At 38.8% G+C, this 26632-nt stretch overlaps 1 protein-coding gene across 1 annotated transcript in view; it reads right to left on the bottom strand.

Moving 5' to 3' along the window:
- PTPRO (protein tyrosine phosphatase receptor type O) overlaps positions 1-26632 on the bottom strand; it is a 299435-nt gene that overhangs the window by 124384 nt on the left and 148419 nt on the right. The window contains exons 2-3 of the mRNA XM_055396316.2: positions 10528-10801; positions 315-473 (exon numbers count right to left, since the gene is read on the bottom strand). Of these exons, the coding sequence (XP_055252291.2) occupies positions 315-473; positions 10528-10801 (433 nt within the window). The remainder of the gene's footprint in view (positions 1-314; positions 474-10527; positions 10802-26632) is intronic.

A 26632-nucleotide genomic window follows, 5' to 3' on the forward strand; every position in this document is an offset into this window, starting at 1 on the left:
AGGTGCTATGCTTCTAAATTTAAATTTGTTTCCTGCACCAGACATGCAGGAATAATATTTGGCAAGAATAACATGCAAGTCATAATAATTTGAGTTTTTCTTATGTTTATGCGTGACACATGACTCTAAAATAATGAACCAAACATTCTAAGTCTCTTCATAACAATATTTTCATGCATCAGTAACTATTTTTATTGGTTCATTATGATCAAACAGTGAATTATAAGACTTCTTCAGAGCAAGAGCAAGACCATTTGGCAGAAATCATGTAAAATGTAAGCGTCATCATTTTTCACCTTTCTGTTGCCTCTTACCTTTATATAGCATTGTCCGGAAGTCTTTACCTTCCCAATAGCTTATGTTTACTCTTGTGAAAACATTATATTTTTCTGGATAATGAATTTCAAAGAGGACTCCTGTTTCAGGAGAAGGTTTATAGTCGTATATTGAAACACTGGTAACAGGAAGAGGTTCTGCAGAAGAAAAGTTAATGGAGAAAGGGGAATTGGGAAAAGAGCAAAATACCATTATTAATACTTGGAAGTGCCAAGGATGACACCTATTAGCATTTTACACATACTTTAATTATCTGTAAGACACTAAACTCCCCAGTACCCCTGAGCTGACTGTTCTCCTTAGCAGTAATTAATAAAGCATATTTTATGTGGTGATTTCTGCTTTTCAAAGAACTTTGATATTCATTTTTCCAACTGCCTTTTGCAACAACCTTAAGATCTAGGAAGAGCAAATATTCATATCATCATTCAACATATAAAAATAATGATAACTGAGACTTTAAATTACTTGTCAAAGGTAATTTAACAAGGACATGGTGGAGTCTGTATCTACAGATTCCTAGTTCATTTTTCCCCCAAGTCAAGAAAATTTGACATTAATAACAGACAAGTAACAAAAAATAGGCTTCCTGGGAGGCAGATGCAGTGGTAAAAATCCACCTGCCAATGCAGAAGATGCAAGGGACTTGGGTTGGATTCCTGGGTGGAGAAGATTCCCTGGAGGAGGAAATGGCAACTCGCTCCAGTATTCTTGCCTGGAAAATTCCATGGACAAAGGAGACTTACAAGCTACAGTCCATGGGGTTGCAAAGAGTGGGACATGACTGAGTACAATAGAAAATATGTTTTGGCTCTGATCAGGCATGGATGTTTTAATAATCAGTTATTTCTTCATGTGAGCTTAGCACTTTTAAAATATTAAGTATAAGATTGCAAACCATCCTATATTATGAGAATTATAGTTCATGATGTTTATCAGCCTCTCTACAGAAGATTAAAAATGTTTATTTTTATTTTGTATGAAGTTGTTAACTCATCACAAAACTTTGTAAATAAATACTGATTTTTTAAATGATTGATTTACATCTGAATCTCCTCCATTCCCACTTTTCAGCCCAAGTCTTATACAGTGCCAGAGTCTCTTCACTCTTTAGTAGAGACTATTAAATGAATCTTACTAGCATGCATTTCATTCAAGAAAATATTTAACATAATTTGGCATGGAGTCAACTCTTTATTGGCTTCCCTGATGGCTCAGTGGGTAAAGAATCCACCTGCAAAGCAGCAGGCACAGGAGTCATGGGTTCAATCCCTGAATGGGGAAGATGGCAATCCACTCCAGTATTCTCAGCTAAAAACTCCAATTGACAGAGGAGCCTGGTGGGCTACAGTCTGTGGGGTTGCAAAGAGTCAGATATGACTGAGTAACAAAGCATGAATCAACTCTTACAGAAAAAACTGATTTTGATTCAAAGTTCTAGCATCGAGAGGATTCTTGGACATCTATAACCTAAATGAAATAAACAGTTTAAGTTTTACACTTTGAAATTTCAATTTCAATAACATAAGAAACCAAAATATGACTTAGTTCATTCAACAATTACCTACTTTGTCTCAATCTGTAGCTAAATATCTTTTTTGTTGTTTTTAAAAATCTAAATTTATATTTATTCTGTTTTATTTTTGCCAATTTTTGTTGCATTATTGCTTAATCTTTTAAAATAAGTATAATTCTTACATCTATCATTTTATAGATGATAACATACTACCAATTTTCCCTATGTTGCTACATAAAACATAATCCAAAATGTGATAATAATTTTGATGTCTATCTTCTTTAGCATAGATTTCTTTTGTTTGTTCTAAACCATAAGCCCTCGGCCAAATTTTCCTTTCTCATTGTCCTGTTTCTTGCTTTATCTTCACTGTTTTGAGGCAGTTTAGCATCCTTTCAGCTCACCAGAAGCTGTAGTCTAGGGCCAGGGCATATAACATTACTTTGGGGCTCTTGATATTATGGATGATAAAGCTGTTTTCACAAACTTGTTCTCAGAGTAAGAGGGTAAGCTTGGTACTTGATAGTAAGACTATGTGTCTCTTGCATCCTTAGGACTCCACATGTGCCTTTTTTGGCAAGCAGGAAGAATCTTTGCTTTCAACAATGAGCCTGGCTCTGGGTCATTTCTAATGTGTAAAAATTCAATCCTTCCTACCCAGACTCAGTATTGTCTTCTTTCAGATTCAGAGCACAAAGGCGCCATGACTTCAGCCTTCTTCCCTACTTTGAGTTTCTGATTCATGGAGACACCTATCTTATTTCTGAGCCTAGAAATGTATTTCTGGTTTTCTTTTCACTTTGTGGTGGGAGCAAAGAATATATGACAAAGCAGAAATTTACTGCATTATTTTTACTAAAAAATCCTACCATAGAGTCCCACTTTTCCTTTTAATAAAACATTAAAAATGGCATTTAATAGGATTACTACTTCCTCATTAGGTGGTTCACATAATAAAAACTATGTTCAGATTGAAGAATGTTTCTGTTTCTTAATTCCCTTTGAACTATCATAACAGTTCCTAAATAGGAAGACTCTTAAAGTTCTGGATGTGACTATCTTAGAAGATGGAAAACAAAAGCAAACGTGGAGTAAGTATTGTTTCAAGAAAGCAGATGTAGGCTTGTACTTGTTAATATATGCTAATTGCTGAGGTGATTTCTTCCTGTGATTGGTCCGTTTTTAGGAACTAAAAGGAAAGCTCAGTATCCTTTGCTTCTGATGTGACCAACCTAAAGATATGTGTCTTCTGACATGATCCTCTTGACAGAGACAAACCTAAGCTTAGTCCCCCACTTCTGATGTCAGGAGTAGGGAAAAGGGAATGATCCAGGTCCCAGGCCAGAGCTCTTGTCTGATGCTTAGATAACAGCTTGGGAATGGACCTAATGGTTCAGCTGTATCCAAGCAGGCCACTGAGTTGAGCCGGCAGCAGCAGCTGCCTGTGGCCCAGGAAGGATGTTTAACATTGCATCTACTAACTTAGTTCAAGTCTTCATCATTTCTTATGTAGGAGAGCAAAATTTGCCACCCCAAAATGTGTCTCTTTGCCATGAGGCTTTTTTTAATCAGGAAGAAACTTTGATCTTCCCCCTAACTGCCTAGAAGAATTTAGATAGAGGGCCTGTTCCTGGAATAGAGTATCACCAGAGGGATTGGCAAAGAATATGGGCTGGAAGTGGTGAGAGAAACTCAGCAGGGCTTGGAGATCAGAGTCCTCTCTGTGTCCTGTGGTTTCTTCAGGGCTCAGAAAACATTAGTTTATCAAACATCTGCTTTTCCATCTTCATGTACATTGCTTTCCTCCTCCTTTATGGTCTCAAATCACTACCCCCAACATCTTCTTTTGTCTTTAGCTGAAGATGGTTTCTAAGATGAACGTTTTGGCCATTTTGGAGAATTCTTGTTTTCCTGTGTCTCTCCCATCTACACAATTGATTAAATTTCAGTTTGATTTTCTTTTGTTCATCTGTCTCACATCAATTTAATTCTTAGACCAGCCTGAAAAACCTAGAAGGGTAGGTAAGAATTTCTTCTCCAATACTTTCCTGGAATATTTTAAAAACTTTCTAAATTATTCTTCCTGCCTCCAACCTCACCTTAATTTTTCTTACCTCTGTTTAAACATTTTAAGCTTTCAGGCTACTTGATATTCTCACTTTTGTCAGTCTCTGTTTTAAATTTGTCACCTCCACCTCACTGATTTCCCCCATATGATCTTTTCTGTTTCTCCTTTGCTCTCAGCCTCTTGTAAAATTTTCTATTTAATGTCATTGGTATTAATTATATTTAGTGATCTTATACTGGATGCTACAAACTATGTTAAGGAGTTTATTTGAATATTTTTTTAGTATAAAAAATTTACATTATTTAACAGCACCCACTACCAAACCAGTCATCAACAGCTCACAAGCCAAATCTGGCCTGCCACATGTTTTTGTATGATTTCTGAGCAAAGAATGGTATTTACAGTTTAAAATGGTTGACAAAACTCAACAGAAGAATGCTATTTCATGACACATGAAAATTATGTGAAATTCAAATTTTGGTGTTTTAAATAAAAGTTGCCTTAGAATACAGCTATGCTTCTTTGTTTACATATTATCTGTGGCTGCTTTTCTGCTAACAGAGTGGAGTTGAATCACTGTAACACAGACCATATGGTCCCCAAAGCATAAAATATTTATTACCTAGGCTTTTATAGGAAACGTTGGCTAACCAGAGGAATAGATTATAAATTAGAAAACTAGGAGAATGGAATAATCTGCCAAAGTCTACATTATGGTTCCCAGATTTCTCTGACTCTAAAGTTCATGCTTTGATCCACTATTCAAAATATCTTTGTGATAATTTGTCCATTCCAAGGGAAGATTCAGACCGTGTGCCTTGCAGCTCTGTTACAAGAAGGAGATTTCCCCCAATCAAACTGTATTGTGTCATTCCTTTGTATAAGACCCGTCCTCATTCCTCGTCACTTAAAGGATAAGGTCCAAACACTTTTGTAAAGTATTCACGATTACTCCCAATATTTCTAGTGACCTTTCTCTTCATTTTGTGGAATCATAGATGCTTGCCATCTTCACTCTTGCAGTTCACAGGTGTGCCCTGCTACGCACCTATGCCTGAGTTTTTTAAAATCTATGATTCACTTTAAATCTGATTAAGTCTAAACACTTTCCATTGTTCATCCATTTGGCAAATTTTCACCAAATTTTTCATCATTGTTTCTTCTGAGGTGCCCTCCCAGTGTTTCCTAAGAAGACTGGGTAGTCTCTTGCATAATTCTTTTACAGCACTTATCATATTTTTGCAATGTTTTGTTTATCTTTTCCACTATTCTATACCATCTTTGAGAGTGGGTAGTTTGTTTATTTCTCTGCCAGCCAGGATGTGGCATAGAGAATGTAGACAATATATAAAGTGAAAACTCAGACATTATTTTTATTTATCATGGCTGAATTTGTATGCTCCATGTATGTTGTGTAGTCATGTCTCTAGGACTTTACAAACACAGGAGACAGCAGTGTGTAAACAGGATTTCCCAACTTTCTAAGAAGTTGTTTTCATGTATTATTTCATCTCCTAAGAAACTACTCCTTCTTTCTAATGTGCCCACGATATGCTGAAGGTTCTCAAACAGTTAAATATTAATCAGATGTCAGAGCCTAAGGGTTATGAAACTCTTGAACTGGCCAAATGGCTTGTTTGTGCTGAATTTATTCTTTGCTATGCTCCTCAGCTTTCTCTGAGAGTGCCAGACTCAGAATAACTGTAGAGAAATATCAAAGGACTGCCCCAGGGCCAATTGCTTTGTCATTGCTTATTTCATGAAGACAAACAGCTAACACACGATAAATGACTGCATCAGATGGACCCTTTTATTCTCAACTTGTCAGCTATGGGAGCAGATCCTACAAATGTTTCGTAAACTTTCAAGAAAACTTCCCCTTAGAAAAACAAAGATGGGAAAAACACATCATTAGCTGATAAATAATGGTAATTTTAGATCTCAAAAGTAATCTTAGTCATCCTGTATTTTAACCCTCTCTTTTTTAAAAGAGGAAGCTGAAACCCAAATATCACTAATGTCCCAGAAATATTTGTACAAAAAAACCCAGTTCCTATAGTCCCAAACTATTACTGCTTTCAAAACTGGGATGGTGTAATTAAGTATTTGAAAATGGAATAGAAGGTGAGAGACAATAAACCATCATTAATTAATTTTTACTCTTTAGATATCAATGCAAGTTTCCTTTTTCACTTAGGGTGTAGAAAAATGCAATTCAATGTTATCCCTCGACATCTAACAGTGAGAAGAAAAAGCCAAATAATGCATGAGACATAATTTTTCTTGAGTTTATCAGAGAGATGAGATTGCAAGGCAACCAAATGAACTAAATTCCAAAGATGAGCCCCTCTGGGACACCAGAGGGGACACTGCAGCTCTTTTACCTTTAGTAGGGCATGGCAGAAAGAAGGAGCACCATTAAAGCAGGAGAGAAGAAAGCAACTAACATTTTCCTGATTCATACAGGCAGTGTGTGTGCATTTATGCTCAGTTGTGTCTGACTCTTTGTGACCCCATGGACTGTAGTCTGCCAGGCTCCTCTGTCCATGGGATTCTTCAGGCAAGAACACTGGAGTGGGTTGCCATTTCCTACTCCAGGGGATCTTCCCAACCCAGGGATCGAACCCACAGCTCTTGCAATTCCTACACTGGCAGGTGGATTCTTTCCCACTAGCATTTTCCAGGAAGTGCCTCCCATACGTAGAAGATGGCTACATTCCTTGAGATATTTTATTTTCTTTTATTAACAATTGGCTGTTCCTACTATCTCCCCTTTGTTGCAAAACGCCTATATATCCTAGCTCCCCATTTGCCTCCTTGGAGCAGTTTTCTCAGAGTTACTTGAGATGCTGCCTCTGGAGCTTGAAGTGCTCAGTATGTCCCCTGAACAAAACTTAACTCTCAAATTTTAGGCTGTGAGTATTTTTTTTAAGTTGACATGCTAAAACAATAATATTTTGAATGTAATTGGTTAAGTAAACTATGTTATTAAAATTCATTTCACCTTTTCAGAAAATATGTGTCTAGCAGAAAATTTAATATTACATGTGTGATTATTGGCTAATGCTAGTCTAAACACTCCAATTAAAAGACAGAGATTTTCAGATTGGGGGAAAAAGCAGATTCAACTGTATGCTGTTTACAAGAAACCCATTTCCCTACAAAGGTGTAAGTAGATTAAAGTATAAAGGTGAAACAAGTGTACTATAAAAATACTTAAAGAAAACTAAAATGTCTATATTAATATCAGACAAAATAGACTTCAAAACAAGTCATTTGATCAGGAATAAAGGGGGACATTGCATACAGATAAGAAGGTCAACCCATCAAAAAGACATAGTAATCCTAAAAGTATTTGCACCTAAAAACATAACAACAGAGTTTGAAAATAGATAAAGCATAAATTAAAAGAAGTGAAAGGCGAAATAAACAAATCCACACTCTCTGTCAATCACTGTTAGAACAAGCTGAAAGCAAATCATTAAGGATATAGAAGACTTGAACAACCAACTTGACCTAAACTGACATTTATTAAAACATCACTCAACCAGTGCTCACAGAATGCATAACAAGATAGGCCATTCGACTGAATTTGCACAATTGAATTTGCATAAGCGAAGAGGAACTAAAGAGCCTCTTGATGAAGGTGAAAGAGGAGAGTGAAAAAGATAGCTTAAAACTTGACATTCAAAAAACTAAGATCATGGCATCTGGTCCCATCACTTCATGGCAAATAGATGGGAAAAAGTGGAAACAGTAACAGATTTTATTTTCTTGGGCTCCAAAATCACTGCAGACAGTGACTACAGCCACAAAATCAAAAGACGCTTGCTCCTTGGAAGAAAAGCTACTACATACAAACCTAGACAAACCTAGACAAAAAGCAGAGACATCATTTTGCTGACAAAAGTCCATATAGTCAAAGCTATGGTTTTTTCAATAGTCATAAAAGGATATGAGAGTTGGACTATAAAAAGAAGGCTAAGCACCGAAGAATTGATGCTTTCATACTGTGGTGCTGGAGAAGACTTTTTAATTTTATTTTTAAATTTATTTATTTTAATTGGAGGCTAATTACTTTACATTATTGTATTGGTTTTGCCAGACAGTGACATGAATCTGTCCCGGGAGTACACATGTTCCCCATCTTGAACCCACCTCCCTCCCCATCCCATCCCTCTGGTTCATCCCAGTACACCAGCCCCGAGCATCTTGTATCATGCATCGAACTTGGACTGGCGATTTGTTTCACATATGATTATATACATGTTTCAATGCCATTTGGAGAAGACTCTTGAGAATCCCTTGGACAGCAAGGCAATCAAACCAGTCAGTCCTATAGGAAATCAACCCTGAATATTCATTGGAAGGACTGACGCTGAAGCTAAAGTTCCAATTTTGGCCACTTGATTCAAAAATCTGACTCATTGAAAAAGACCTCGATGCTGGGAAAAAAACCCTGATGCTGAGGGTAGTAGGAAAAGGGGAAACAGAAGATGAGATAGTTGGATGGCATCAGTGATTCAGTGGACATGAGTTTGCGCAAACTCCAGGAGATAGTGAAGGACAGGGAAGCTGGCATGCTGTAGTTCATGGGGTCTCAAAGGGTCAAACACAACTTAGTGACTGAACAGCAACAATAGTCTCTGACCATAACAGAATTTACTTAGATCAACAAAAAGGTCTCTGCAAAATTGCCCAGTTTTTGGATAGTCAACGACACACCTGCCAGCCCGCATATCAAAGAATAAAATCACGAGAGAAAATAGAAGACACTTTGAATAGAACTTACTTCATGTGCTAAAATATCAACAAGATATTTCAGAAATCTTTCACCATTTACTTATTTAAATTTCTTTGTGAACCATTAACTGAAAGCTGACTTCTCCAGCTTTGTCTAATCCAGAGTAGCTGAGCTCATGTTAATGAGTGTTGGGTCAGCAAAAGTCACTACAGCTTAATTTTTCTGTGTCTTAGCCTTTTTCCCCTGGCTTGTTTTCCTGTTACTTGCTTAACTAAATTGAATGAATACTTATTGATCACCAATTAAGCATAAGGGTTATGCTAGATGTTCCTTTGACATTATGAAGATGAATAAAGCAGAGGGCTTGTGATTTCAAGGAGTTATATTAGAGGCATTATGTACCTAGATCTGCTGCCTGGCTCTGTTAGCTCCTAATTCACTATTTCCGAAGCTTAAGATAGTATTTCACCAGGCAAGTCCATTCTTTGATTCAGTGGGGTTATAGATTTGTTCATTATATCTTTAAACCTTGAAGGTCTTGAGTCTGTGCCATTCCTAATTTTTATAACTCAGTACTGTTCCTAGTATTCTGCCAAGGGAAACTTTAATTTTTGAGAGACATGTTAAAAATAGGTCCTCTAGCTTGATTCTGTATTCTTGCTTCTTGGTGTTCCTATTTCTTTTTACCCCAGTGTAAATATCACTATGTCCTTTTCCTTAACTGTAGCCAGAAAGATCACTTTCAGATGGCAATTAAAAGGTTCCAGTCGCTGGAAAATTTGCACTGAGGAAGAATGAACAAAAAGAACTTTGCTGAGACATTACATTGCTTTAGTGATAAACTCTACCATCTTATAGATAACAGTCGGTGACGGACAGAGAGTCCTGGCGTGCTGCAGCCCATGGGGTTGTAAACAGTCAGACACAATTGAGCAACTGAACTGATAGATAACAGTTCTTATCTATACCTCAGCTTATGAGGCTTCTCTGGTAGCTCTGCAGTAAAGAATCCGCCTGTCAGCGCAGGAGACTCAGGCTTCATCCCTGGGTCGGGAAGAGCCCCTAGAGGAGGAAATGGCAAGCCACTCCAGTATTCTTACCTGGGAAATCCCATGGACAGAGGAGCCTGGAGGGCTACAGTCCACAACACAACTTAGCGACTAAACAACAACCTCAACTTATAAAGTAGAATTCAATTTTACTTTGAGATCAGGTTTTAAAGTCAGAGAGTAAAGTAAAAATCATATATAGATAAAAACCACTGCTAAAAAACTTCTAATATCAGCATGACCTCTTAAGGCAGGAGTTACTAAAGATTAAAATGTCAATGACATTTTTTTCCTCAGTTTTTTTCTTGGGCACTGGAAACATAGGCTATTTTCAGGCTGAGGTGGGGAAAAGCAACTGATAAATGATGTTTTTTATTCTCTCTCAGCTAAAAATGTGTAATTGGAATTTGAGCCAGCTAAATATGAGTAAATTCTTTACTTCAAAAAGCAAGTTGCTTAACATAAGAATATATGTTCTAAGGGAAAAAAACACTTAATTTTGATCATACTATTAAATTATATAATAGCAAGTTACATGGTCCAATCATGAATCTAAAATGGCAGTTCAATCTCAAAATACACTATTGAGGTTGACTTTTTTGTTTAAAACACATTTTTTCTTTTTTTTAACAGACGATTACAATATAATGTGATCAACTTCTGTGAGAAATTATATTCAAAGTGAAGCAGAATGTTGAACCTTGTCACTTGATTTGAAGGCAGTTGATCTTGCCGTTCTGGACTGACTCTGAGAACTACAACAGAATACACCCAACAAAGAAACACAGAGGATCATATTACATATAATGCTTACTTGTTAACACAGTGATCGATCTGGACGGCTTGGTAACCACATTTCCATTCACCACTACCAGAGTGATTATATAATATAGGCCATGATAATTGGCCTTAAAGATAACGGGAGGAGGCAAAGTACTGTTGAATTCCTCAAATTCGAAGAAGTAATTTTTTGATTCACCAGTTATCTTCACAACATACACAGATGATGGACTCATGACGTCTGAAGCTTCTAAAGAGACAGCGATGCTGTTATCATCTCGGACAGTTACGTGGAATGTGGTAGCATCCTGTTTAAGAAAACAGAGAAACAGAAAGTGGAGATCAAGTTTCAGATTATTTTCATTAAAATTATACTGAGATAATTTCCCCAAAACTAATGTTGTGACAAGCATTGCTTCCTGAAATAAGGTTACACAGGTATTTTAGTATATGTGGAAAATCAAAAAGAGGAATATTAGCCCTATTGTGGCTATTGATCTTCTCAGGCTTTTTTACTTTTATCATTCTTTTGGATTGAAAAGCTACTTCCAATTCATGGATTGTGCCATGAAGTAAACACAAAATAAAAACATCATGAAACTGTGTAAAAATAAATGAATGAAACTCATCTTGGCACTCAACTTTCAGAGAAGTCCTTGGTTTCATCTTTGTTGAAAAAGCTATATAGTTTGAAGAAGCGCAGTTTTACTTGGAAGGGAGTAGTCCTGCTGTAGTCCTAGGAAAATTCTAGAAGAATGTTTCAATGAAGTTATTTTCTCCTTGACGCCTCACCTGTCAGTTCTGACAACTAAAAAAAAAAAATCAGGGCTGAGAAACCTTACAATCCTTCTCTTTAAATTTTAGCCAGTCCTCATTAAAAGAAACCATGATGCTCTTTGAAGAAGGGACTGGACTGAAAAGCCATGGGCACTGATGGAAAAGTCGGCAGTTAGTGCATTGAAAACTTCACTCCAAGTCCCCAGGTAAATGTTGATGAACAGTATTTGAAAAATCATTTGTGTAGTTGGTTTAAATATTCCTTCCTGATTCTTTCCCACACTCCATAGGCAGATTCGGACTTCAGTTCTCTGATCTTGACAAGACTCGTGTATTTTGTAACATTTGCTGTTCTGTTTTACTTTTCCTTCTGGGTGTGTGTGATGTCCAGGACAAATTATTTCATTGCTCTGAGCCTCAGGTTTTTCTTCCATGAAAGTGGGACAGAAAAATTGCTGAAACTTGTCAAGGACTTACAAGGATCCAGGTACCAAGGTAGGCAGGCTATAAACATAGTCATTACATTTAAAATTCAAAGTGATCTCAGGAGACAGATATTATTTTCAATCTCAGCTTGTAGCTGAGAAAACTGAGAGCCAGAAAGATTAAGTCACTTGATCCAGATCCACATATAGTTCAGACTTAACCACTGATCTACACAAGTATCAAGCTTGATCACTCCACATGCCTTTGTCTTCTCCTCTTGACTTATTTTCCTAACATTGAGACCGACATACAGTATATAGCTGATAAGCATTTGTAAAATGAATGAAAGAATTGCTGATTATATTCACTATATGGGAGCCTTCTCCTCTTAGAATTAATGTGCTTATTGATTTTGGTACCTCGCAGTGTCAGCAGCCAAATCAAGTGTGTGATACATCAATCTTTTAAAATAAGACATAAAAATATACTGATTTTTTCCTTCTTATTTAATTTTTAAAAGAAACCTAGTTTTTAAAGGTCCTGGTACTTATAAAGAATCGGAGAAGGGCATGGCAACTCACTCCAGTATTGTTGCCTGGAGAACACCATGGACAGAAGAGCCTGGTGGGCTACAGTCCATAGGGTCACACAGAGTCAGACATGATGGAAGCGACTTAGCACCACTTATAAAGACTATCTGGCCATTAAGAGAAGTTTAATTCTATGTTAACATTTAGTAGACTTAATAGTGTTCATACCATCCCTACCACATTAGTCTGTAAGTCCTCCAGGGCAGAGGCTGCATCTTATTTCTAGCTGTGTCTTCAGCTCTAAGACCAGTACATGGTATATGCCAAGTGGCTTGTGACCTGAATAGGCCTGGGAAAATTTCTTTAATATGGGATTGTCAGTACAGATTTACTTTATTTTTTAAAATACATTTATTTTATGTTAGCGAAATGGACTCCAAACAATAACTACAGTACCACTTGCGTGCCTGTGTGTTAAGTCACTTCAGGCATGTCCAGCTCTTTGTGACGGTATGGACTATAGCCCACCAGGCTCCACAGTCCATGGGATTCTCCAGGCAAGAATACTGGAGTGGGTTGCCGCGTCCTCCTCCAGGGGATCTTCCTGACTCAGGGGTCCAATCCAGGTTTCTTATGTCTCCTGTATTGGCAGGCAGGTTCTTTACCACTGGCACCACCTGGGAAGCCCCCAGATTTGCTTTAAAAAAATATTTGTCACAGTCCATAGCACGTGGGATTTTAGTTCTGTAATGAAGGATCGAATCCATGCCCCCTGCAACAGAAGCACGGAGTCGTAACCACTGGACCACCAGGAAAGTCCCAGATCCGTTTGTTCACATTTGTCTCTCATCCTCTGATACATGTGCAGATTTTTGAAACTGAGTTCTGTGCTTTTGGGATCAAATATAAAACATGACCTATTCTCCATCGCCAGTGGTCAGGTGGAACATGGGACTGATGTAAGCACTGAATATTCAATAGACCTGAAAGCTGGTTTTTATACATTATTGATTACAGAAGTCAATTCACTAATTCAGAAAACAGTAAGTTTACAGACGTGTAATATGCAGTTCCTAAGAATTCTTTGCTGTATGTCTTAACAGCCAGTAAACTGGAAGTGTTTGTGATAACGAAAAGAAGAATAAATAAACTCAATTTTGTAGTGTGTTGAAGAAATATATGTCTCATGTGTCATGATGCTTTGTAGACAGTTACAGCTTCCAGGGAAAGGAACTAATCTTCCAAATGCTAACAACAGCTTTGAGGATGATTGTATCAGCCATGAAAATAAGCATTGGCCCATGTGCTTCCAGGTTGCCAAAAATAAATCAGGGTGGGCTAATCAGATTCAGTCAGTGGAACTAATGAGACGCAGGCAGCAGGCCAAGTGCGATCCAGGCAGTGAGCCTAAAAGAAATGTCATCTATGCTATTTCTTTCTTCTCTGTCCTCTTTGCTCCAGCTTTTCCTGGAATCTATATTCAGGAGAAAATTCTGAATGTATGCTGCAGGCATGCTATCCTTGCTGAGAAGCAGGGCCAGAAAGAAGTGTTAGAAATAATCGAAATGGATCTGGTGCACTTAGGCAAGGCCATTGCTGATTTATTTGGTGGCTAGAAAAATATTTAAAACTTTTTTTTCCTTCTGAGACTGGTAATGCTATTGCTTGACTCTACAGTAAAAATATTTTCACTGAAATGTCCTTTGCAGAACAAAGTTTAATATAGGAATTTCTCTGGTCCAACACCCTCATTTCACACTTGAAAGAACAGTGGTGCAAATGTCAGGCAGATAGTCGATGTCAGAACAAGGTTTGGGATCCACACGTTCTGGTGCCCCTTGGTATTTCTCTTTTCCTAAACTGGAGGTACCTGGCTTGAGGCAGCAAAACGGGGCCTGGGGGCTTGACTTCAGCAAGGAAGGGGAGCCCAGAAGCCTGCCACCTGCTCTATAGCCAGTCTTGGGAGAAAGAAGCTACTGGAAATAGAGTGGGCAGCACTAAAGAGGAGAAAACATGGGGGATAAATCCCCTGGGATATGGGATAAGGATGTGAACTGGCCACAGGTATGGACTCATCAGAAGTCCAAGAATCTCTTCTAGCATGCTTGACAAAAGTAGCAACTGTGGTGCATTGACCCATCTCTCTGTCCCTTGATCTGGACAAAGCTTTGCACTAAGCATTTATATATATATATATATATATATATATATATATATATATGTATGTATATATATATATAAGAAAGCTGAGACATTACTTTGCCAACAAAGTCCCATCTAGTCAAAGCTATGCTTTTTCCAGTAGTCATGTATGGATGTAAGAAAGTAAGTAAGTGAAGTCGCTCAGTCATGTCTGACTCTTTGTGACCCCATGGACTGTAGCCTACCAGGCTTCTCCATCCATGGGATTTTCCAGGCAAGAATACTGGAGTGGGTTGCCATTTCCTTCTCCAGGAGATCTTCCCAACCCAGGGATTGAACCCGCATTGTGGGTTTCCTGCATTGTAGGCAGACGATTTACCATCTAAGCCAACAGGGAAAGGATGTAAGAGTGGGACATAAAGAAAGCTGAGCACCAAAGAATTGATGCTTTTGGACTGTGGTGCTGGAGAAGACTCTTGAGAGTCCCTTGGACTGCAAGGAGATCCAACCAATCCATCCTAAAGGAGATCAGTCCTGGGCGTTCATTGGAAGGACTGATGTTGAAGCAGAAACTCCAATACTTCGGCCACCTGATGAGAAGAGCTGACTCATTTGAAAAGATCCTGATGCTGGGAAAGATTGAGGGCAGGAGGAGAAGGGGACGACAGAGGATGAGATGGTTGGATGGCATCACCGACTCGATGGACATGGGTTTGGGTGGACTCCGGGAGTTGGTGATGGACAGGGAGGCCTGGTGTGCTGCGGTTCACAGGGTCACAAAGAGTCGAACACGACTGAGCGACTGAACTGAACTGATACATACATATGTATATTTTCCTTTTGTTCCTTACAACCATCTTTAGAAGTAAGTGTTATTGAGACTTCCCTAGTGGTCCAGTGGTTAAAAATCCACTTGCCAATGCAGGGGACAAGGGTTTGACCCCTGGCCTGGGAAGATCTCACACTGTGGGACAACTCAGCCTGTGTGCCACAACTACTGAGCCTACATTCTAGAACCTGTGAGCTACAACCAATGAAGCCAGCACAATGAAAACCCCAAGCAACGCAGGAAAGAGTAGCCCCCACTTGCCGCAACTATAGAAAGCCCAAGTGCAGTCAAAAATAAATAAATAAGTAAATAATTAATTTAAAAAGAAATCAGTGTTATTATTCCTGTTTTACTCAGAGAGATTAAATAATTTCCTTAACACAACAATGGACTTGGAATCAGAGAGTCTGAATTTCTATTCTTTTTGGGCAGAGTATTACCCTTGTGAACTTGGGAAATCCCAGGGATCCCTTAACTATAGCTTCTTAATATATAAAATAGGGATAATTCCTATAACTCATGGGATTTTTGTAAGGGTTAGATGGCTTTTACAAAAGTGCTAAAAGTGTGAAATCAATTAACTATATTTCAAAAATTATTATGTTCTCAACTATGCTGCTGCTAAGTCACTTCAGTCGTGTCCGACTCTGTGTGACCCCATAGATGGAAGCCCACCAGGCTTCCTGGGATTCTCCAGGCAAGAACACTGGAGTGGGTTGCCATTTCCTTCTCCAATGTGTGAAAGTGAAGTTGCTTAGTCGTGTCCGACCCTTAGCGACCCCACGGACTGCAGCCTACCAGGCTCCTCCATCCATGGGATTTTCTAGGCAATAGTACTATACTCCTATATAAAATAAAACTTTAAAAAATCAAACTGTATACTTTAAATATGTGCAATTTGTTTCTGTCAATTATACCTCAATAAAGATGGTAAAAATAATTACCCATGACTGACTAAGCAAAATAGAGACATCTATTTTATAATTATTATTCCATTCCATTAAAGAGGAAAATGCAAGCTTCAAAAAATTTTAAAGTTGTAATTAACATCATGGACTAAAATTTTCCCAGTAAGTTACCAAAAAAAAAAAAAAAAAATGGAATATCCTGGAATGTTCCTGATGGTATTCTCTTGCATGGTATAAACTTTTTATTCAGTGGCTGTTCTATATTTTTCTGTTTCAGCATGTCTTTCAAATTAATGAAGAAAATAAAAGTCAATCACACAAAGACCATGAGATCAAAAAAACCCGCAAGATATCATTCCATCATCACATCAAATTCAGAATGTCACATCATAGATAACTTATTGACTCTTTGCATTTTTAAGGCCTTATAATGCAGATATCCCGACTCTTGGATTCATGAAATTTGACATTGTTTTCTAAATTTTATGTGTATGTATAAAATTTTGGAGTGTGTAAAAAAAGGTTGTGTTTTAGTTGTGTTTTGAACCATTCAATGACCTTTAAACTATAGAGGTCCTGTAGACAGTCACTTAACAAACTTCAAAACCCAGCCAAATCCGGTAGTTATGTTCATTGGATGTTTTAACCACAGATCCTTGGAGAAATAGCATTTATTAATTCAATGACAAACATCAGCTAACTGCCAACATGATGTCAGGCATAGTGATAGTGTGTTAGGTGTTAGTGAAAGAGAAGTGTGTAAGACAGGATACTTAAACTCCAGAAGCTCAGACTCCAGGGAGAGGTGCATAGTTATAACCCAGCTGAAAATCATTATTTAAAAACTTTGAAAAACTGGTTGATACTTGTTTTTCCTGCCTATCTGAAATCCCTACTTAGATTGTACCCTCTTCTCTGGATCACAGCTTCTTCCCCATTATAAAGCCAGTAAAGATGCTGATGGGGTTGCTGATAATGGTACCCAACTCCCAGGTCAAAGCACCCCAGGACTCAATTTGGGTGAATCATAGTACCTATCCCCTCCCCATGAAGACAGTTACAGAGACACACACGTGGACCAAGCCAGACAACCAAAATGCTTGCTCTGAAATGTTTTAACTAGAATTAGTGAGAAGGAGCCCTTCTCTTCTGGTCTCTTGAGTGTGTGGATGCAGACCTGGGGAAGTCAGTGTCTGTAATTTCTGCCCCTTGAAGATAGCTGTTTGAGGGAGAATTTCTGATTTGTTCTAAGGCCCCCATCTCTGTCATCATAAGGCCCACCCACCGTGCAGTTTGGTGACATGAGTGAATAAATTCCAGCTTATAGCTTACGTTGTTTAAAAGCTGGACTTCCAAAATTTTCAGCCAAGGATCTTGAAAGAAGAATATTGTCCAGTATTATAGATGTGTAAAGAAGACAGTGATCCATTCTGTTTCTCTGGATAGATATCAGGGAAGGTGTCATGGTGAAAGTGGTTCTTGAAAGCTACTTAGGAGTTTCCCAATGGTACAATGGTCAGAGAAGTCACCTGGAGAAGTGGGAAGAGACTCTGCAGTGCTCTGGAGTAGTTAGATAGCGGTGGGCTGCTCAGAAGAGAGGCTGGAGAGCCCTGGCACAATTTGTGCCTTGTTACGGAATCAGGATGTATTTTAGCCCAAACGGTTTCAATGTAGAACGGTTTTAATGTAGAAAAGTGACATGATTAGACAGACCACAATTTAGAAAGGCCGATACAGTTAGGAGGATGGACCAGTATAGTTAGGAATTGTCCGACTGGGCCCATCTAAGGCCAGGAGGCAGTAAGGAGGCTGCTGTAACAGTTCACATAAGACCTGGGCAGTCTCCGAGCAAGTGCACCACATCTGCGCATGTGGGCCCGTCTGTGTGATGTACTTCTAGAAAATTACCAGTGCACCAGCTGGCAATCCAATCAATGATTAGTCTTATCATAGGGCATTTTAGAGGGAACACTTAAACAATTCTGCTGTGCTAAGGTTACCACATAGGAAATGATGGAATGCTCAATTTTTAAAAATAGTAATATTAATGGTGTCTGGTGCTTATATAGCACTTACGACCATAATTCTCTGCAGACATTATGTAATGCATCCACTTAGACTCCTATCTGGTTCCTGGGAAACCTTTTCCAACAAGATAGTCTTGGCGCAGTGGTAAAGAATCCACCTGCAATACAGGAGACACAGGGGATGCGGGTTCAATCCCTGGGTCGGGAAGATCCCCTGGAGGAAGAAATGGTGATCCACTCCAGTATTCTGACTTGGGGAATCCCATGGACAGAGGAGCCTAGCAGGCCAAAGTCCATAGATTCACAGAGAGTCAGACGTGACTGAGCACACATAGTCTTTCCTTTCATTTCCTTCAGGAAGATCAGAGTCCTAGAGCTGCCCTGACAACTTCCTAGAATGATTTACAACTGTCTTTCAGAAATTGTCAGAGGAGAATTTGGATGTTGGTCTCAAAGGCTAAGGATGGCCTCATCCTAATCTTCTATTATTTATTCTGATTATTCTTCAGAAAAATTTTGAGCAACCAGCATATATCAGGAATTGTGCAAGACATGGGGATATATTCAATTTGTGCGTAAAGAGAAAGACAGGCCTTATGTGACACTGTCCTTCCTAGAACTGTGTCTGACCAATAATCACTGCAATGACAATGGCAACAATATGACCATATTACAATAAAGAACATTAATGTATACAGTTTTTATTACGTGCTAGTAGAAAGCTCATACAGCAGGTTCTTTTCTTTAAGCTTTTTATTTTGTGTTGTGTTGTAGCCAATTAACAATGTTTCAGGTGTACAGCAGAGCAACTCAGCCAAACATATACATGGATCCATTCTCCTCCATACTCCCCTCCCATCCAGGCTGCCACATAACACTGAGCAGAGTTCCCTGTACTATACAGTAGCTCCTTGTTGGCTATCCATTTTAAATATAGCGGTGTGTACATGTCGATCCCAAACTCTCTAACTATCCCATCCCTCTGGCAACCATAAGCTCATTCTCTAAGTCTGTGAGTCTCTTTCTGTTTTGTAAGTTCATTTGTATCATTTCTTTTTAGATTCCACATATAAAGGATGTCATATGATATTTCTCCTCCTCTGTCTGACTTAATTCACTCATCAAACAGTAGGTTTTTGATAATGACTTTCTGGGTGAGTATGTTTACAATCTGCTCTATACTGCCAGACTTCTTTATGTGGGTCCTAAATGTATCTTTTCAGTTGGAATACATCAGTTCTAACCAGGTGCCACATTCATATCTATTCTGCCTTTCATGTTTTAACATGCTCAGATACAGCCATTTCTGTCTTTGTGACTTCATAAGACAGAGCCCTCATTTCTTTGGCCTCTTGGTAAAGGGGCCTAAACTCAAATGTCAGCCACGTAATATAAATGTGTGAAGCAGTCAAGTATAAGAGGATTGAATGATGGAATAGTTAGCAAATGGGGAGGTACAGGCATTGTTGTAAAGCATCATTAAAAAGCACCATTACAAACAAAGATAAAGATATACTGGCCAAAGAAAACACATTTGTTGCCTCTAGGCAAACATAAAATAAAGGTCATACTGGACTTTGGAATTGTGGATAAAGATGTATTATGTCAAACTTAATCTATCATAAATAGAAAGTACATCTTTATTCACAATTCCGAAGTCTAGTATACCCTTTATTTTATGTTTGCCTAGGGGCAAACACATGTGTTTTCTTTGGCCAGTATATCTTTATTTTGTTGTAATGGTGCTTTTTAATGACATAAATATACCACCACGTGTAAAATAGATAGCTAGTGGGAATCTGCTGTATAGCACAGGGAGCTCAGCTCAGTACTCTGTGATGACCTAGATGGGCAGAATGGGGGAAGGGGAACGGAGGGATTTTTAAGGGGGAGGGGATATATGTACACATATAGCTGATTCATGCTGTTGTACAGCAGAAACTAACACAACATTGTAAAGCAACTATTCTCCAGTTAAAAAAAGATTTATCTTCTAGGATAATGCAATATCATGGAAGTTGAAGGGATACAGTGTCAAGAAGAAAGTGGTGGTCAGTGGTGTCAGACATTGCTAAGAGATGAAGGGCAAGGATTGAAGAAAAGCCTTTAGATTTGGTCATGAAGAAGTTACTAGTGACATTTTATTTTTAATTTATTTATTTTAATTGGAGGCTAATTAGTTTACAATATTGTATTGGTTTTGCCATATCTTGACATGAATCTGCCCCGGGTGTACATGTGTTCCCCATCTTGAACCCCCCTCCCACCTCCCTCCCCATCCCATCCCTCTGGGTCATCCCAGTGCACCAACCCCGAGCATCCTGTATCATGCATCGAACCTGGACTGGTGATTCATTTCACATATGATAATATATGTTTCAATGCCATTCTCCCAAATCATCCCACCCTTGCCCTCTCCCACAGAGTCCAAAAGACTGTTCTATACATCTGTGTTGCTTTTGCTGTCTCGTATACAGGGTTATCGTTACCATCTTTCTAAATTCCATATATATGAGTCAGTATCAACTTTTAAGGAGTAAGACAAACTACATACCCATAGGATAGTTAAAATTTAAAAGACCAGCAGGTGTTGACAATGATTCAGGCCAAGAGGTATTTTCATTCTCTGCTGGTGGTAGTGGAAATTAGCTTAAACATTTTGGAAACTGGCAATACCTATTAAGGCTGAATATTTAAATAGTACATGACCCAGGAATTCTAGTTCTAGATACATGCTTAGCAGAAATGAATGCACACATGTACGAGAATGTGCTTTGTTTTGGAGTTGTGATAAGCTTCTGGGTTCATGGACATTGGCTATATTGTAAATAAATTAGTTACAAATAAAAAGTGCCATACCAAAATAAAAAAAAGAAGAAGAATACATTTGCAGTCCAGTCTCAGCCCATAGGTTAAGGGATTATAACCCTTGAATTTTTTGCACTGGCAATGTGTTTGATTAAATAGATCATCTTTGCACTTTCAGCATTCAATCATACTCTGTTCGCTCTGCCCAACCAGAGTGCAGAATGATAAGTCAATTCTTACCCATTAAGCATTAATTTAAATAAATATGGATAATATTTCCTTAGCAAGTTGCCATGTGTGTGTGCCTATGAATGACTAAAGTGGGCATTTTATTATATATACTAATGCAGGAATTATTTCCTGAGTCTTGATACGGACTTGGGGTAGAAGCTCTGTGGAACTCTTAATTTTGTGGATTAAAGCAAACACATTAATTTAATTTGAGGAAAGAATTCAATGTGGCATTTTTTAAAGTGTAAAGAAACTTACGGTGAAGATAAATACCAAGAATGAATATAATATGTAAGATAACAACAATAGTAATTTTATGTTTTATATATAACAGTAATTTTATATTTTATAAAATGCTTCAAATAATTTTCTCATTTGATCCTCAGAAACTTCCATTAAGTTATTATCTCATTTCACAGATGAACACACTGAAACACAAAGAAATTAAAGTTTCTTAAGGCGACTCTACTATTATGTGGAGGAGCCGGTACTCAAAGCAATGCTTGAGCTACAAATTTTATGACTATTTTACCACAGTCCCCTTACTGTCAGATCCTGGAGCCAAAAAGATTTCCAAAATGCTAACTTTCATGAAAAGTGAAAAACACACACACAGTTATCTCTGACTCTTTGTGACCCCATGGACTGTAGCCCCACAGGCTCCTCTGTCATGGAATCCTCCAGGCAAGAATACTGGAGTGGGTAGTCATTTCTTTCTCCAAGGGATCTTCCCGACCCAGGGATTGAACCCAGGTCCCCTGCATTGCAGGTGGATTCTTTACCATTTAAGCCACTTATCTGTCCTTTAGTGAAAGTAAGTCACTCAGTCATGTCCAGCTTTTTGTGACCTCATGGACTATACAAGTCCATGGAATTCTCCAGGCCAGAATACTGGAGTGGGTAGCTGTTCCCTTCTCCAGGGGATCTTCCAAACCCAGGGATCAAACCGACTCTCTGCGACTCCATGAATCACAGCATGCCAGGCCTCCCTGTCCACCACCAACTCCCGGAGTTCACTCAAACTCATGTCCATCGAGTTGGTGATGCCATCCAGCCATCTCATTCTCTGTCGTCCCCGTCTCCTCCCGCCCATATTTAGGGACATGTAAATTTTAGCAGATGTATCTTCTTAGGACACTAACACCATGGTTCATAAATGGTTCCATAACCACTCTTTTGGTCTACTTCTTGAATAATTAATATTACCCCTTTTGGTGGCATCCTGATCAAGAGTGGCCAGCATTTCTTTTTCTGTCATGCTTGTACGTGACAGCCTGAGCCAACCTGTTTGACTGAAGGTTACTACGGGAACGGTTTCTAAGACCTACTGTGTTGAAAAGTTTAAAGACCTGGGAAGCCATGTCTTGCTGATGATCCACTCAGGAGGAGGTGGCTACACCATCCAGGAAGCCATGACATACATCTGTTCTCAACAATTCAATGACCAGGCAAGTTCTGCAAATGTGTGACATTCTTCTGGCTTAATATGTTATGAAAAATAGAGGTCCCTGACAGGTCTATTCTGTGAAACAAGTGTTATTTTCATAACATGAAGCCCTGACAAACATTATTTTGCCTGAATTTTTAAATTCCCCATCCCTCTTCTCTATTCTTGCCAGGATTTATAGGTTTTAAGCATCAGAAAGACGCTTGTAAAAATGTAGCTGTCCCACTTATTGAAAGATAATGTGAAAGATGATGGTGCAAATCATGTATCTTTTTGTTGGCCTCTCAGTCATGTCTGACTCTTTGGAACCCCATAGACTATAGCCCACCAGGAACCTCTCCATGGGATTCTCCAGGCAAGAATACTGGAATGGGTTGCCATTTCCTTCTATGGCAACCCACTCTGGTATTCTTGTCTGGGAAATCCCATGGACGGAAAGCATGGTGGGCTACAGTCTATGAGGCTGCAAAGAGTCAGACATGACTGGAGTGACTAACACTTTTCTCCAGGGGATCTTCCTCACCCAGGGATTAAACCCGGATCTCCTGCATTACAGGCAGATTCTTTACCATCTAAGCCACCAAGGAAGCCCAAAGTGTGTTAGCTGCTCAATCATGTTCTATTCTTTGCAACCCCATGGACTGTAGCGCCCATGCCCTGCCCACTTCCCCCAACCCCCCCAACTCTGCCAGGCTCCTCTGCCCATGGAATTCTCCAGGCAAGAATCCTGGAGTGGGTTGCCATTCCCTTCTCCAGTGTATCTTCCTGACCCAGGGTTTCATTAGGAATTAGCTAATGCTGAACATGTTGCCATGTATGGGTGTGAGAGTTGGACTGTGAAGAAAGCTGATTGCCAAAGAATTGATGCTTTTGAACTGTGGTGCTGGAGAAGACTCTTGAGAGTCCCTTGGACTGCAAGGAGATCCAACCAGTCCATTCTAAAGGAGACCGATCCTGGGTGTTCATTGGAAGGACTTATGCTAAAGCTGAAACTCCAATACTTTGGCCACCTCATGCGATGAGTTGACTCACTGGAAAAGACTGATGCTAGGAGGGATTGGGGGCGGGAGGAGAAGGGGACGACAGAGAATGAGATGGCTGGATGGCACCACCGACTCGATGGACGTGAGTTTGGGTGAACTCCGGGAGTTACTGATAGACAGGGAGGCCTGGCATGCTGTGATTCGTGGGGTCGCAAAGAGTCGGACACGACTGAGCGACTGAACTGAACTGAACTGAACTGAAGCTATTATTCAAATTACAAAGGAAAGAATGGCCTATTCCAGAAAGAAAGGAAGACAGATAAGAGAGGGGTGAGGGAAAGTCACTCAGTTGTGTCCGACTCTTTGTGACATCACAGACTGTAGCCTGCCAGCTCCTCTGTCCATGGGATTTTCCAGAATACTAGAGTAGGGAGGCATTCCCTCCTCCAAGGGATATTCCCAACTCAAGCACAGAACCTGGGTCTCCCGCATTGCAGGCAGATTCTTTACTATCTGAGCCACCAGGGAAGCCCTGATAAGAGAGGAGGGGCTGGAAAGAAAATGAAGAGCCAGCATGATGATGCACTATTGGGGCATAGAAGGGGCAATCAGTCAACAGAAAAGAAGATACTTTGTGTTAATACTTCTTACCCATTACTTTGCTTAATCCTCTTAACAACCCTCTAAGATAAATATAATTTTATCTATTTTACAGTAGGAAGCGGAAATAATTTGAATGGCTCTTTCACCAAGATCCTGCTAGCCTCGTGTTAAGTGTTCATAAAATCTATTTAAACCATTTGAGCTTAACGTTGTACATATTCATCTTCATTTCACAGTGTTAACTTTAAATCGTCACCATTTCTTACTTTCCACTGCATGAATAATATGTTCGGCCATCGCTGATGCTATTTTGAATTACAAGAAAGTTGGAACAACAATCTTATATTTAAGTTTTATAAATGAAGCTCAAAAATATCTTTGTCTTTGGGAACAGCTGTAAAAAGACAGTATGCAATTTACTGCACCAAATGAAAGGACCCCATTCTTTGAGAAAGGATGGCATTTCTATAAATCATGCTGTGGTATTTGGTGTGGAAATATCATTACTTTTACTTGACATACTGCACTTGTTGTTAATTGGCATTTCGTCATTAAATAGCTTCTTATTGCCCTGTACAAGATGTAATTGAAAAGGTGACAAAAATAAAAATGCTTGTATCCTTGAAATAATTTTAAAGATGGTTTTTACCATTAGAATATTTTGTTGGGACAGAAATGAATGGTAAAGGTAAAACTTTTTCATAGTATTCTGTACAGAAATGTTCAAATCTTTTTCTACATCTTTGATTACTATTTTAGTATCTGTTCCTAAAGGCAACAGGTGTTATTGGTGGCCTGATGCAAGTACCTAATGCCAATTTGCAATAATCTACACAATTTATGTTAAACAAAATATCTTTAGTAACAAAACCTGGTGGGCTACAGTCTGTGGGGTCTCAAAGACTTGGACATGACTGAGCGTGCATGCACACACACACACACACACAGCCTTAATTAAAGTCATAGCATGCAATACTTTTACTAGGTTGTGGCTGACTGTGAGATCTATATGACTTTTTTACAAATTAATATCATGGGCTTTAAGTTTTAAAACACAACTTTCCTTTCTTGAATATCCTGAAATATAATACTTATTCAATATTAATTTTCTATTTGCTAACTACTCTACTTTTTATTTCCTCCTTCTTGAATAATATTCCATATCTCCCTTCATCTCTACCTTCCCCTCTCTCCCCAGGTTTTCTTCCTCTTCAAGTTGCTACTCACGGTCTGTCTTGTGCTATGTTTAGTTAGTTCTGTGTATAAATTTCCTGTAGATTTTAACCTCCTAAATGCTGAAGCTGAAACTCCAATACTTTGGCCACCTTATGCGATGAGTTGACTCACTGGAAAAGACTCTGTTGCTGGGAGGGATTGGGGGCGGGAGGAGAAGGGGACGACAGAGAATGAGATGGCTGGATGGCATCACTGACTTGATGAACATGAGTTTGAGTGAACTCCGGGAGTTGGTGACAGACAGGGAGGCCTGGCGTGCTGTAATTCATGGGGTCGCGGAGAGTCAGACACGACTGAGAGACTGAATTGAACTGAACTGAAAAGGCAGAGAATCGGGTGTCACTTACTATCTATCACAGAATCTAACGCAGCACTTTACTATTTGGAACTTAATATTTATCAACTGAAATTTATCCATTTATCCATTCATCTATCTACCCTACAGTTATTGAGCCTTCAACCACATATTCTTTCTGTGTCTGTTAAGCTTATTCTAATATGCCAGAGAATTTCTTATTGCAGCTCACTTTCTGGATTATTATGGCAAAATCATATCACTGTATTTTAAAACTGGAAGAACACTCGGCCAAAGGAAGAAACATATTAGGGAGAAAGGCAAGGAAGTCAGTAGAGAGAAAGCAGGAATTAGGCACAGAGGTAAGACTAAAGGGATATAAAGGAAGAATAGCTGAGAGATAATGAAGAAAACTTGTAAACTTGGAATGAGTAACTGTGAACAATAAAGCAGTGGCAGAACAAGACACATTTTATACCTTTGCTGCTCACGACTCTATGTTATTACTTAATATATGATAGAGACAAACATTAAGCTACATTTTTATTAATCTCTCAATTGTTTCCTTATCCATATCCACTTTCTTTTTTTTCTCCTGTGACTATGATATAATTTGTTTCTTACTTGCAGATAATATATTCTTAAAGACTCATAGATAAACCATTAATGAATCATACATTGCTATGGGAACTAATAGAGGTTTAATCATCTAACTGCCCATGCAAAGGCCATCCATCCACTTGGCTAAGATGGTGCCATTGAGATTCAAATATTGGGTGGCAGATTGGACTAAGGACCCCTTTCAATTCATAACTTTGAAGAGTTATGAATTAATAAAAACTGAACCTAAGAGTAATTTCTAAGAATATTAAGATATGCATACCAGAGTTTCTTTTA

This window comes from Moschus berezovskii, chromosome 6 (assembly GCF_049115385.1).
Source record: "Moschus berezovskii isolate FMDL1 chromosome 6, NW_MosBer_1.0, whole genome shotgun sequence".
Lineage (NCBI taxonomy): Eukaryota > Metazoa > Chordata > Mammalia > Artiodactyla > Moschidae > Moschus > Moschus berezovskii.